General features: G+C 37.8%; 1 protein-coding gene across 1 annotated transcript in view; it reads left to right on the top strand.

Moving 5' to 3' along the window:
• Positions 1-8,478, top strand: part of LOC115630077 (UPF0746 protein DDB_G0281095-like) — a 164,890-nt gene extending 156,412 nt beyond the window's left edge. Inside the window, exon 2 of the mRNA XM_030526700.1 lies at positions 8,367-8,478. Coding sequence (XP_030382560.1) covers positions 8,367-8,478 — 112 coding nt within the window. The remainder of the gene's footprint in view (positions 1-8,366) is intronic.
• Positions 8,479-15,097: the final 6,619 nt, after the last annotated feature.

The raw sequence follows: 15,097 nt of genomic DNA, 5'->3' as shown, positions 1-15,097 counted from the left end.
TTTCGACATTTTCAATGGCAAATGGCATAATCTGTATGAGCGTTCGGGCGCACTCACCAGGCGTTGACTTAAATAGTTATTGATACTGAAAAGAATTGTTTCCAAACATCACCACCTTGTCTTTTAGCATTCGAAATAGCTTATCGAATTACATCACCTGTATCATGTGGTTCGCACTTACTCGCATATTTTGCGACGTAGTAGGCTACAGCGGTGACACTACCACACGGTTGGACGTAAATATTCCCCTTCCAGAACTGGATTGTAATTGTTGACCATGGTTTCATTTGAGGTTCTTTTCAATAAACAGAATCGTCCGCTGTTAGCAAGTGCTTCATCTGGTTCTAGACAAACTGTCTTATCACTTGCTCGGCCTGGAAAATCAAATCGACAACCATCAGCTTGACGGTTTTTATACCCTGTACCCGTAGGGTAAAAAGGGTATATTAGGTTTGTGCAAAGTATGTAACATACAGAAGGAAGCATCTCCGACCCCATAAAGTATATATATTCTTGATCAGCATAACGAGAGAAATCGATCTAGACTTGTCCGTCCGTCTGGATGAACGCGAGGATCTCTTTGGGTCTTGCCCCAATTCATAATTCCAGCTAAGTTGCAAACATCTTATGGTCATTTTACCATGCCAATACCAAAAGATATCTATATTAAATTTAAAAAAAAATTATTTCCTTGCCCACTGCTACCAACAACTATGGCGGTCGTGAACTCGTACTTGCCAAGCTTTGTAATTCCATTGAATAATGCTGATACTATGAACAGATCTTTAAGAATATTTTGGGATTTGTTTTCTAAGAAAGTTAATAGTCGGTGTTTTCACTTAAATCAGGAGCCGTCAATCTGGGTCACCAGCCCCAAGAAGCTTTCCAGCGTCCCAATAAAAATGGACCTAAAATATAACCTCCAAAGATGACGATATTATTATTTACATCCAAAAGATAGGTTCTCTTGAATTATGAAACTGATCAAAACGAACTACGAAACGCTCGATTCAATCAGCCCCACGTTGGGCGCCAAAAATTTATAACTATATGCATCTATGTTCAAATGGTGGATGACAATTCTATAATATCCGAGGATAAAATGAACTAGGAACGAAACAAGATTACCGGTTCTCTCCGCGACTGCATCTGTATACAATATACACACATAGTTCCCGTTGGGCAGTCAATTAGATGTAATGTTTTACGGCATTCTGAAAGAAATGCATGACCGGCAAAACAAAATTCATTCCTGAGCTAAGGTGAACCTAGAAACAAATAAATCGATTGGGACTCGAAATTGCGACTAGCAAACAGCCTGTGGAGGGGTTCGTTGATTCATTTGATTCTGCCATGAACTCGTCGTATACACATAGAATAAATAAATGAGTCCGCTATGCCTTAAATATTGCAAAAAAATTAACTGGGCAGATTATGCCCCGAAAGAAAGAGAAAAATGAGTCAAGAAAGGAGGAAAAGCCCTGTATTACACCTCTGAGCTACTAGATGTTATCGTAGCTAGGCTTCTTTACCCACCCTACCATGATTTTCCTTTAGCCAAATATGTGGAAAATCCCTAAAGTTTCTACGACACCATATTCCCCGTCTACATTACTTTCAAGGAAATTTACTCAAAATTTACTCATTCATGATAATATACATTTATTTAGATAAAGATGGAAAAATTAATTGTAATAACGCTCATTTCAAATTTTAAGATGTGAACTTCATGTGCCTTTAATGGCGAAAATTGTTTGAAAAGTATACAAAGCTATCAATAATAAGAAGGGTTTAAACTATAATTCAAAATGGTTACAAAAACTAACTTCAAATGATTATTTTCCAACTTAAGTATAATAATAATAATATAAGTACTATGTGTTTCATTTCATGTTTAACTAGGTGTGTACCACGGTGAGTGGTTGGCTCACATATTCGATGCCTCAGCGGATAAATACAATCAAAACAAAGTACAGAAAAAAAATATGCTTTACCCGTTTCTATTTTCGTTCAGGCGCATATGCATAAAAATCAAACAGCTGATAACTGCAACCACATGTATAGCATTATGCATTAGTTTGGTATACAAACTCAGATGGAGTTTGCATTTGGCATTTCAATATGTAATATAGGTTTGGCTCGGGTTATTATAATCACAACACAAAGTTAAATATTTTAATTATTTGGAACGAACTCACCCATCGTAATCTCCTCCGAAGGCCTTCGTAGTCGACGCTGATGTAGTTGCTGGAGAATAAAATTAATTTTGTTACATATCCATCCTACATCGAAGACATGCTGCGCTTTCTTTACATACACTTGTTGTTGTGGAAATTATATTAAATAACTGCTTCTGTAGTTAGACAGAAAAGTTCAAATTAATAACCTAACTCAAAATTAAAATTAAACAAATTTCAGATGGCGATAGCCTATTCGCGTTGGACCTGTGACCTCTCCTTGGTCATGTGGCAGAACCTTCTCTCTCCTTCCTAGTAAAATGCTGGGTTTAGTTTCGCGCTCGACGAAACTCCATGCTCATGCATTTATCATGGATATTGCATGGTTTCAAAGGTATTGCCACGAACTATGGAGTCCTTGATTAGCACCAGTCGCTTGAAACTTGCTCTGGGAGGCGCCGAATTTCTTAGCCACTCCCCAATTCTCGCAAAGGTATAACGTGTGTCCTCACGTAGCAATTACGACAGAGCCTTTACCCACTTTTAGGTCAGATTCGAGTGCATTCGATGCGGTGCGCGGTTCCAGAATCGAGCACCAAGCTAACAATATCAATGCCTTGATGGAGCCTCACGCTATTGTGCCGCCGCTAAATGAATAAAGCTGGCTTTCAACTTGTTGTTTTCCCTTTTTTCCTCGTTGCCAACAATTCTGCACCAAAATATCTATTTCACTGCCCACTTATGGGTAGCTAAAAGAACATAACTTACTATAAAACAATAATATTTGGTGGATGCCTAATATTTACCGAGATTAATTTCTTTATATCAATGACAGAACGAGATTAACGATTTATTTTCTCTTGACTGCACTAAGTACGTCCATCGCTGATATACAGAAAAATAGCGCAACATCGCATCTTCCAATTTGACATTTGCACTCACGATCATAAGCTTGATGCACCGATAACCCTTAGGTTTAGGTATTGGCTAAATTATGCATCCCTTGTTCACCACAAACTAAACATAAACATGTATTCTAATTTAATTAAATTAATTAATTAATTCATTAATTTTTTTTAATAATTTAATTTTTTTTAATTTTTCTTTTTTGTGCAGAGTACAGGCTATTTTACTGTCGGGCTTGCTCGACTGTAGCGTTCGATCTTGTTTTTTTTATTTTATTAATTTTTTTATTTTCTATTATTATTGTAAACATATGTACAGAGTATTTCAAAGTCGGGACACCCGACTTTAGCTTTTTTTACTTGTTTTTATTAGTTATTTCTTCGATTTCATATTCTTATATATAAATAGCATTTTAATTAAACAAATGAAACACATTTTCTCATTTCCACACCACCTTAGAGGTAGAGGATTCGATGCGCTTTTTTTTTAACGTGGTATCCCCTTTAGGCCTACTCCACTGTCTCATTTAGGAGTGATCTTCACTGTCGGAAGACAGATTTCATAGTCTCGTCATTTCCGTCAATGATCTATCATCGTGTGGTCTATTTAATAATTTGTTTGCGTCCAAATCTGATAAAGCTACGCCCTCCAAACTTTTGACACGACTTAGTGCAACATATATTTGCCCTTTTGCAAAGTTCTTTTTACCAAGGTTGATTACAGCTCTTTGGAGGGTTGTACCCTGTATTTTATGGACTGTAACCGCCCAGCTTAATATTAGAGGCAGCATACGGTGCTCCACATCTCCGTAACCTCTCAATGCCTGAAACGTAGTACTAGATGGAGGTATGGGTATGCAACCATTATTATCTTTAAGCCTAAGCCCAATAGATTCGTCATCAAATTTTACGTACACGGCTTCTGGTAGCTCTCCATCCTCCAGTTGATCTCTCCTCAAAGCTGGCCATTTGATATATTTTATTATACCCATTCACAAGTCCTTCCGATACGGCGATGTTGCGTCTCAACATCACGCGGGATTCGACGCAAATTTTTATCGATGGCAGAAAACCACCACAGCTATTGACGTCTTTGGGAATTACGTTCTCTGGTTGTGTTCTTCCATATGTCGCAACTTCACGAGACTCATCTACTGCGTTGATTTGATAAGTTCGATGCAGCTTTTCATTGTCCTTGCTAATTTTGTCGTTATAATCGTCGACTTTCGGCTCCATCCGCAAATTCACCATTTAAAGGCACGTGGGTTCGCTCGCATAATAACTCAAGCTGAGCCGTCGTCAATTCACCTACCCGTAAGCTGTTCAATAAATCGATGAATTTGCTGTCATCCCGCTGTCGCATGTTTATGGTTAGTTCACAAAAAGAAAACTGATACCACAAATTAATCTCCGCTGAATACCACGATGGCTGCACAAAACACCAATTCCCTTTCACCGTTCACCCTGAAATATATCACCGAACACCAAAATATTGACTCCACCGAATAATTTGTCGTTGTTTTTATATTCTTGAAGTCTCAGGTGGATTATTCTTAGATTCTCATAAGAGACCATAAAAATTTCGTCTATGATTAGCCAATTTATATAGCACCATTTACGCCTTACATTCTCGAGTCTTTAGGCTGTCATTTTTTTGTATTTCATAGTATTTTTTTTTCTATTGGTAGAAAGAATATACTATGTAACGTTTTTCCAAAAATTTGACGAGCAGCAACTCCGGTTAATGACCCAACTTCTACAAAGTTAGGCTTCAGTAGTATATCTACTGTTGGTGCGTAACAACGCTTCATATGCTCCACGATCAATTTTAAAACAAATGATTTACCACTACCTGCACCGCCCATGATAAAAAGTAACAGCTGACTTTCGTGTCTTTGCAAATCGTTTTCGATCGCCGTTGAAACGTTCTGAAATAAAGTCTTCTGTTGTACATTCAATCCGCGAATGCTTTCCAGGAACAATTCATCCGTCATGACGGCTCGTTCTTCCATGTCTTCACAAAAGTTATCATCGTCATGTACAATTTGTTCCCTAACACATAAAATGGGTGCATTGTCGACATTGGTTTCACGCGCAACATTAAGTGCGGTAGCTTGAGTTCTGCTGAATAATTAGTTCAGCGTATCCGAATTGTTCTGCGCTGAGATTGCCCTGCAACGGGCGAAGATCACTTTGACGCCTTATAAAAGAGCCTTCAGTGGTTTCATTTGCCAATAGTAACTCGCCTTCATTACGAAATGGTATGTGGCATACTATTAAACTGTAATAGTATGCTTCTTTGTCACTATTAATTGTATAATAGCGGGTACGTAATACTGCCGGTCTATTTCTTACACGCATTCTAGTGTTGTCCTGCAATCCGAAGTACCTCATTAGTGTAGTATCTTCGTCCCTCAGTTCTGCATCTCCATTGTCCTCGTTTGGGCGTAACATATATCGATCAAAAATGTTATTATAAATGCTGGTTTCATCACTATCGAATTTTAGAAGTCTGAAACGTTCCTCCGGCGTGCAACTATTTACTAAAACAGTCTTTCGACATTTTCAATGGCAAATGGCATAATCTGTATGAGCGTTCGGGCGCACTCACCAGGCGTTGACTTAAATAGTTATTGATACTGAAAAGAATTGTTTCCAAACATCACCACCTTGTCTTTTAGCATTCGAAATAGCTTATCGAATTACATCACCTGTATCATGTGGTTCGCACTTACTCGCATATTTTGCGACGTAGTAGGCTACAGCGGTGACACTACCACACGGTTGGACGTAAATATTCCCCTTCCAGAACTGGATTGTAATTGTTGACCATGGTTTTATTTGAGGTTCTTTTCAATAAACAGAATCGTCCGCTGTTAGCAAGTGCTTCATCTGGTTCTAGACAAACTGTCTTATCACTTGCTCGGCCTGGAAAATCAAATCGACAACCATCAGCTTGACGGTTTTTATACCCTGTACCCGTAGGGTAAAAAGGGTATATTAGGTTTGTGCAAAGTATGTAACATACAGAAGGAAGCATCTCCGACCCCATAAAGTATATATATTCTTGATCAGCATAACGAGAGAAATCGATCTAGACTTGTCCGTCCGTCTGGATGAACGCGAGGATCTCTTTGGGTCTTGCCCCAATTTATAATTCCAGCTAAGTTGCAAACATCTTATGGTCATTTTACCATGCCAATACCAAAAGATATCTATATTAAATTTAAAAAAAAATTATTTGCTTGCCCACTGCTACCAACAACTATGGCGGTCGTGAACTCGTACTTGCCAAGCTTTGTAATTCCATTGAATAATGCTGATACTATGAACAGATCTTTAAGAATATTTTGGGATTTGTTTTCTAAGAAAGTTAATAGTCGGTGTTTTCACTTAAATCAGGAGCCGTCAATCTGGGTCACCAGCCCCAAGAAGCTTTCCAGCGTCCCAATAAAAATGGACCTAAAATATAACCTCCAAAGATGACGATATTATTATTTACATCCAAAGGATAGGTTCTCTTGAATTATGAAACTGATCAAAACGAACTACGAAACGCTCGATTCAATCAGCCCCACGTTGGGCGCCAAAAATTTATAACTATATGCATCTATGTTCAAATGGTGGATGACAATTCTATAATATCCGAGGATAAAATGAACTAGGAACGAAACAAGATTACCGGTTCTCTCCGCGACTGCATCTGTATACAATATACACACATAGTTCCCGTTGGGCAGTCAATTAGATGTAATGTTTTACGGCATTCTGAAAGAAATGCATGACCGGCAAAACAAAATTCATTCCTGAGCTAAGGTGAACCTAGAAACAAATAAATCGATTGGGACTCGAAATTGCGACTAGCAAACAGCCTGTGGAGGGGTTCGTTGATTCATTTGATTCTGCCATGAACTCGTCGTATACACATAGAATAAATAAATGAGTCCGCTATGTCTTAAATATTGCAAAAAAATTAACTGGGCAGATTATGCCCCGAAAGAAAGAGAAAAATGAGTCAAGAAAGGAGGAAAAGCCCTGTATTACACCTCTGAGCTACTAGATGTTATCGTAGCTAGGCTTCTTTACCCACCCTACCATGATTTTCCTTTAGCCAAATATGTGGAAAATCCCTAAAGTTTCTACGACACCATATTCCCCGTCTACATTACTTTCAAGGAAATTTACTCAAAATTTACTCATTCATGATAATATACATTTATTTAGATAAAGATGGAAAAATTAATTGTAATAACGCTCATTTCAAATTATGAAATTAAGATGTGAACTTCATGTGCCTTTAATGGCGAAAATTGTTTGAAAAGTATACAAAGCTATCAATAATAAGAAGGGTTTAAACTATAATTCAAAATGGTTACAAAAACTAACTTCAAATGATTATTTTCCAACTTAAGTATAATAATAATAATATAAGTACTATGTGTTTCATTTCATGTTTAACTAGGTGTGTACCACGGTGAGTGGTTGGCTCACATATTCGATGCCTCAGCGGATAAATACAATCAAAACAAAGTACAGAAAAAAAATATGCTTTACCCGTTTCTATTTTCGTTCAGGCGCATATGCATAAAAATCAAACAGCTGATAACTGCAACCACATGTATAGCATTATGCATTAGTTTGGTATACAAACTCAGATGGAGTTTGCATTTGGCATTTCAATATGTAATATAGGTTTGGCTCGGGTTATTATAATCACAACACAAAGTTAAATATTTTAATTATTTGGAACGAACTCACCCATCGTAATCTCCTCCGAAGGCCTTCGTAGTCGACGCTGATGTAGTTGCTGGAGAATAAATTTAATTTTGTTACATATCCATCCTACATCGAAGACATGCTGCGCTTTCTTTACATACACTTGTTGTTGTGGAAATTATATTAAATAACTGCTTCTGTAGTTAGACAGAAAAGTTCAAATTAATAACCTAACTCAAAATTAAAATTAAACAAATTTCAGATGGCGATAGCCTATTCGCGTTGGACCTGTGACCTCTCCTTGGTCATGTGGCAGAACCTTCTCTCTCCTTCCTAGTAAAATGCTCGGTTTAGTTTCGCGCTCGACGAAACTCCATGCTCATGCATTTATCATGGATATTGCATGGTTTCAAAGGTATTGCCACGAACTATGGAGTCCTTGATTAGCACCAGTCGCTTGAAACTTGCTCTGGGAGGCGCCGAATTTCTTAGCCACTCCCCAATTCTCGCAAAGGTATAACGTGTGTCCTCACGTAGCAATTACGACAGAGCCTTTACCCACTTTTAGGTCAGATTCGAGTGCATTCGATGCGGTGCGCGGTTCCAGAATCGAGCACCAAGCTAACAATATCAATGCCTTGATGGGGCCTCACGATATTGTGCCGCCGCTAAATGAATAAAGCTGGCCTTCAACTTGCTGCGTGTGGACTTATTTTTGTTGTTTTCCCTTTTTTCCTCGTTGCTAACAATTCTGCACCTAAATATCTATTCCACTGCCCACTTATGGGTAGCTAAAAGAACATAACTAACTATAAAACAATAATATTTGGTGGATGCCTAATATTTACCGAGATTAATTTCTTTATATCAATGACAGAACGAGATTAACGATTTATTTTCTCTTGACTGCACTAAGTACGCCCATCGCTGATATACAGAAAAATAGCGCAACATCGCATCTTCCAATTTAACATTTGCACTCACGATCATAAGCTTGATGCACCGATAACCCTTAGGTTTAGGTATTGGCTAAATTATGCATCCCTTGTTCACCACAAACTAAACATAAACATGTATTCTAATTTAATTAAATTAATTAATTAATTCATTAATTTTTTTTAATAATTTAATTTTTTTTAATTTTTCTTTTTTGTGGAGAGTACAGGCTATTTTACTGTCGGGCTTGCTCGACTGTAGCGTTCGATCTTGTTTTTTTTTATTTTATTAATTTTTTTATTTTCTATTATTATTGTAAACATATGTACAGAGTATTTCAAAGTCGGGACACCCGACTTTAGCTTTTTTTACTTGTTTTTATTAGTTATTTCTTCGATTTCATATTCTTATATATAAATAGCATTTTAATTAAACAAATGAAACACATTTTCTCATTTCCACACCACCTTAGAGGTAGAGGATTCGATGCGCTTTTTTTTTAACGTGGTATCCCCTTTAGGCCTACTCCACTGTCTCATTTAGGAGTGATCTTCACTGTCGGAAGACAGATTTCATAGTCTCGTCATTTCCGTCAATGATCTATCATCGTGTGGTCTATTTAATAATTTGTTTGCGTCCAAATCTGATAAAGCTACGCCCTCCAAACTTTTGACACGACTTAGTGCAACATATATTTGCCCTTTTGCAAAGTTCTTTTTACCAAGGTTGATTACAGCTCTTTGGAGGGTTGTACCCTGTAGTTTATGGACTGTAACCGCCCAGCTTAATATTAGAGGCAGCATACGGTGCTCCACATCTCCGTAACCTCTCAATGCCTGAAACGTAGTACTAGATGGAGGTATGGGTATGCAACCATTATTATCTTTAAGCCTAAGCCCAATAGATTCGTCATCAAATTTTACGTACACGGCTTCTGGTAGCTCTCCATCCTCCAGTTGATCTCTCCTCAAAGCTGGCCATTTGATATATTTTATTATACCCATTCACAAGTCCTTCCGATACGGCGATGTTGCGTCTCAACATCACGCGGGATTCGACGCAAATTTTTATCGATGGCAGAAAACCACCACAGCTATTGACGTCTTTGGGAATTACGTTCTCTGGTTGTGTTCTTCCATATGTCGCAACTTCACGAGACTCATCTACTGCGTTGATTTGATAAGGTGCTAATTTTGCCGTTATAATCGTCGACTTTCGGCTCCATCCGCAAATTCACCATTTAAAGGCACGTGGGTTCGCTCGCATAATAACTCAAGCTGAGCCGTCGTCAATTCACCTACCCGTAAGCTGTTCAATAAATCGATGAATTTGCTGTCATCCCGCTGTCGCATGTTTATGGTTAGTTCACAAAAAGAAAACTGATACCACAAATTAATCTCCGCTGAATACCACGATGGCTGCACAAAACACCAATTCCCTTTCACCGTTCACCCTGAAATATATCACCGAACACCAAAATATTGACTCCACCGAATAATTTGTCGTTGTTTTTATATTCTTGAAGTCTCAGGTGGATTATTCTTAGATTCTCATAAGAGACCATAAAAATTTCGTCTATGATTAGCCAATTTATATAGCACCATTTACGCCTTACATTCTCGAGTCTTTAGGCTGTCATTTTTTTGTATTTCATAGTATTTTTTTTTCTATTGGTAGAAAGAATATACTATGTAACGTTTTTCCAAAAATTTGACGAGCAGCAACTCCGGTTAATGACCCAACTTCTACAAAGTTAGGCTTCAGTAGTATATCTACTGTTGGTGCGTAACAACGCTTCATATGCTCCACGATCAATTTTAAAACAAATGATTTACCACTACCTGCACCGCCCATGATAAAAAGTAACAGCTGACTTTCGTGTCTTTGCAAATCGTTTTCAATCGCCGTTGAAACGTTCTGAAATAAAGTATTCTGTTGTACATTCAATCCGCGAATGCTTTCCAGGAACAATTCATCCGTCATGACGGCTCGTTCTTCCATGTCTTCACAAAAGTTATCATCGTCATGTACAATTTGTTCCCTAACACATAAAATGGGTGCATTGTCGACATTGGTTTCACACGCAACATTAAGTGCAGTAGCTTGAGTTCTGCTGAATAATTAGTTCAGCGTATCCGAATTGTTCTGCGCTGAGATTGCCCTGCAACGGGCGAAGATCACTTTGACGCCTTATAAAAGAGCCTTCAGTGGTTTCATTTGCCAATAGTAACTCGCCTTCATTACGAAATGGTATGTGGCATACTATTAAACTGTAATAGTATGCTTCTTTGTCACTATTAATTGTATAATAGCGGGTACGTAATACTGCCGGTCTATTTCTTACACGTATTCTAGTGTTGTCCTGCAATCCGAAGTACCTCATTAGTGTAGTATCTTCGTCCCTCAGTTCTGCATCTCCATTGTCCTCTGACCATGTCGTGTTAGGGATAGTTTCAAAACGGACGGCAAATTCCACAAGGCTTAAATTCTCCAGCTCGTTTGGGCGTAACATATATCGATCAAAAATGTTATTATAAATGCTGGTTTCATCACTATCGAATTTTAGAAGTCTGAAACGTTCCTCCGGCCTGCAACTATTTACTAAAACAGTCTTTCGACATTTTCAATGGCAAATGGCATAATCTGTATGAGCGTTCGGGCGCACTCACCAGGCGTTGACTTAAATAGTTATTGATACTGAAAAGAATTGTTTCCAAACATCACCACCTTGTCTTTTAGCATTCGAAATAGCTTATCGAATTACATCACCTGTATCATGTGGTTCGCACTTACTCGCATATTTTGCGACGTAGTAGGCTACAGCGGTGACACTACCACACGGTTGGACGTAAATATTCCCCTTCCAGAACTGGATTGTAATTGTTGACCATGGTTTCATTTGAGGTTCTTTTCAATAAACAGAATCGTCCGCTGTTAGCAAGTGCTTCATCTGGTTCTAGACAAACTGTCTTATCACTTGCTCGGCCTGGAAAATCAAATCGACAACCATCAGCTTGACGGTTTTTATACCCTGTACCCGTAGGGTAAAAAGGGTATATTAGGTTTGTGCAAAGTATGTAACATACAGAAGGAAGCATCTCCGACCCCATAAAGTATATATATTCTTGATCAGCATAACGAGAGAAATCGATCTAGACTTGCCCACTGCTACCAACAACTATGGCGGTCGTGAACTCGTACTTGCCAAGCTTTGTAATTCCATTGAATAATGCTGATACTATGAACAGATCTTTAAGAATATTTTGGGATTTGTTTTCTAAGATAGTTAATAGTCGGTGTTTTCACTTAAATCAGGAGCCGTCAATCTGGGTCACCAGCCCCAAGAAGCTTTCCAGCGTCCCAATAAAAATGGACCTAAAATATAACCTCCAAAGATGACGATATTATTATTTACATCCAAAGGATAGGTTCTCTTGAATTATGAAACTGATCAAAACGAACTACGAAACGCTCGATTCAATCAGCCCCACGTTGGGCGCCAAAAATTTATAACTATATGCATCTATGTTCAAATGGTGGATGACAATTCTATAATATCCGAGGATAAAATGAACTAGGAACGAAACAAGATTACCGGTTCTCTCCGCGACTGCATCTGTATACAATATACACACATAGTTCCCGTTGGGCAGTCAATTAGATGTAATGTTTTACGGCATTCTGAAAGAAATGCATGACCGGCAAAACAAAATTCATTCCTGAGCTAAGGTGAACCTAGAAACAAATAAATCGATTGGGACTCGAAATTGCGACTAGCAAACAGCCTGTGGGGGGGTTCGTTGATTCATTTGATTCTGCCATGAACTCGTCGTATACACATAGAATAAATAAATGAGTCCGCTATGCCTTAAATATTGCAAAAAAATTAACTGGGCAGATTATGCCCCGAAAGAAAGAGAAAAATGAGTCAAGAAAGGAGGAAAAGCCCTGTATTACACCTCTGAGCTACTAGATGTTATCGTAGCTAGGCTTCTTTACCCACCCTACCATGATTTTCCTTTAGCCAAATATGTGGAAAATCCCTAAAGTTTCTACGACACCATATTCCCCGTCTACATTACTTTCAAGGAAATTTACTCAAAATTTACTCATTCATGATAATATACATTTATTTAGATAAAGATGGAAAAATTAATTGTAATAACGCTCATTTCAAATTTTAAGATGTGAACTTCATGTGCCTTTAATGGCGAAAATTGTTTGAAAAGTATACAAAGCTATCAATAATAAGAAGGGTTTAAACTATAATTCAAAATGGTTACAAAAACTAACTTCAAATGATTATTTTCCAACTTAAGTATAATAATAATAATATAAGTACTATGTGTTTCATTTCATGTTTAACTAGGTGTGTACCACGGTGAGTGGTTGGCTCACATATTCGATGCCTCAGCGGATAAATACAATCAAAACAAAGTACAGAAAAAAAATATGCTTTACCCGTTTCTATTTTCGTTCAGGCGCATATGCATAAAAATCAAACAGCTGATAACTGCAACCACATGTATAGCATTATGCATTAGTTTGGTATACAAACTCAGATGGAGTTTGCATTTGGCATTTCAATATGTAATATAGGTTTGGCTCGGGTTATTATAATCACAACACAAAGTTAAATATTTTAATTATTTGGAACGAACTCACCCATCGTAATCTCCTCCGAAGGCCTTCGTAGTCGACGCTGATGTAGTTGCTGGAGAATAAAATTAATTTTGTTACATATCCATCCTACATCGAAGACATGCTGCGCTTTCTTTACATACACTTGTTGTTGTGGAAATTATATTAAATAACTGCTTCTGTAGTTAGACAGAAAAGTTCAAATTAATAACCTAACTCAAAATTAAAATTAAACAAATTTCAGATGGCGATAGCCTATTCGCGTTGGACCTGTGACCTCTCCTTGGTCATGTGGCAGAACCTTCTCTCTCCTTCCTAGTAAAATGCTGGGTTTAGTTTCGCGCTCGACGAAACTCCATGCTCATGCATTTATCATGGATATTGCATGGTTTCAAAGGTATTGCCACGAACTATGGAGTCCTTGATTAGCACCAGTCGCTTGAAACTTGCTCTGGGAGGCGCCGAATTTCTTAGCCACTCCCCAATTCTCGCAAAGGTATAACGTGTGTCCTCACGTAGCAATTACGACAGAGCCTTTAGCCACTTTTAGGTCAGATTCGAGTGCATTCGATGCGGTGCGCGGTTCCAGAATCGAGCACCAAGCTAACAATATCAATGCCTTGATGGGGCCTCACGATATTGTGCCGCCGCTAAATGAATAAAGCTGGCCTTCAACTTGCTGCGTGTGGACTTATTTTTGTTGTTTTCCCTTTTTTCCTCGTTGCCAACAATTCTGCACCTAAATATCTATTCCACTGCCCACTTATGGGTAGCTAAAAGAACATAACTTACTATAAAACAATAATATTTGGTGGATGCCTGATATTTACCGAGATTAATTTCTCTATATCAATGACAGAAAGAGATTAACGATTTATTTTCTCTTGACTGCACTAAGTACGTCCGTCGCTGATATACAGAAAAATAGCGCAACATCGCATCTTCCAATTTGACATTTGCACTCACGATCATAAGCTTGATGCACCGATAACCCTTAGGTTTAGGTATTGGCTAAATTATGCATCCCTTGTTCACCACAAACTAAACATAAACATGTATTCTAATTTAATTAAATTAATTAATTAATTCATTAATTTTTTTTAATAATTTAATTTTTTTTAATTTTTCTTTTTTGTGGAGAGTACAGGCTATTTTACTGTCGGGCTTGCTCGACTGTAGCGTTCGATCTTGTTTTTTTTTATTTTCTTAATTTTTTTTATTTTCTATTATTATTGTAAACATATGTACAGAGGGACACCCGACTTTAGCTTTTTTTACTTGTTTTTATTAGTTATTTCTTCGATTTCATATTCTTATATAGAAATAGCATTTTAATTAAACAAATGAAACACATTTTCTCATTTCCACACCACCTTAGAGGTAGAGGATTCGATGCGCTTTTTTTTAACGTGGTATCCCCTTTAGGCCTACTCCACTGTCTCATTTAGGCGTGATCTTCACTGTCGGAAGACAGATTTCGTAGTCTCGTCATTTCCGTCAATGATCTATCATCGTGTGGTCTATTTAATAATTTGTTGGCGTCCAAATCTGATAAAACTTTGCCCTCCAAACTTTTGACACGACTTAGTGCAACATATATTTGCCCTTTTGCAAAGTTCTTTTTACCAAGGTCGATTACAGCTCTTTGAAGGGTTGTACCCTGTAGTTTATGGCCTGTAACCGCCCAGCTTAATATTAGAGGCAGCATACGGTGCTCCACAT

This window comes from Scaptodrosophila lebanonensis, unplaced genomic scaffold, assembly GCF_003285725.1.
Source record: "Scaptodrosophila lebanonensis strain 11010-0011.00,11010-0021.00 unplaced genomic scaffold, SlebRS2 tig00000302-arrow-arrow-pilon, whole genome shotgun sequence".
NCBI lineage: Eukaryota > Metazoa > Arthropoda > Insecta > Diptera > Drosophilidae > Scaptodrosophila > Scaptodrosophila lebanonensis.
This window is presented reverse-complemented; position numbering and strand designations above follow the sequence as displayed.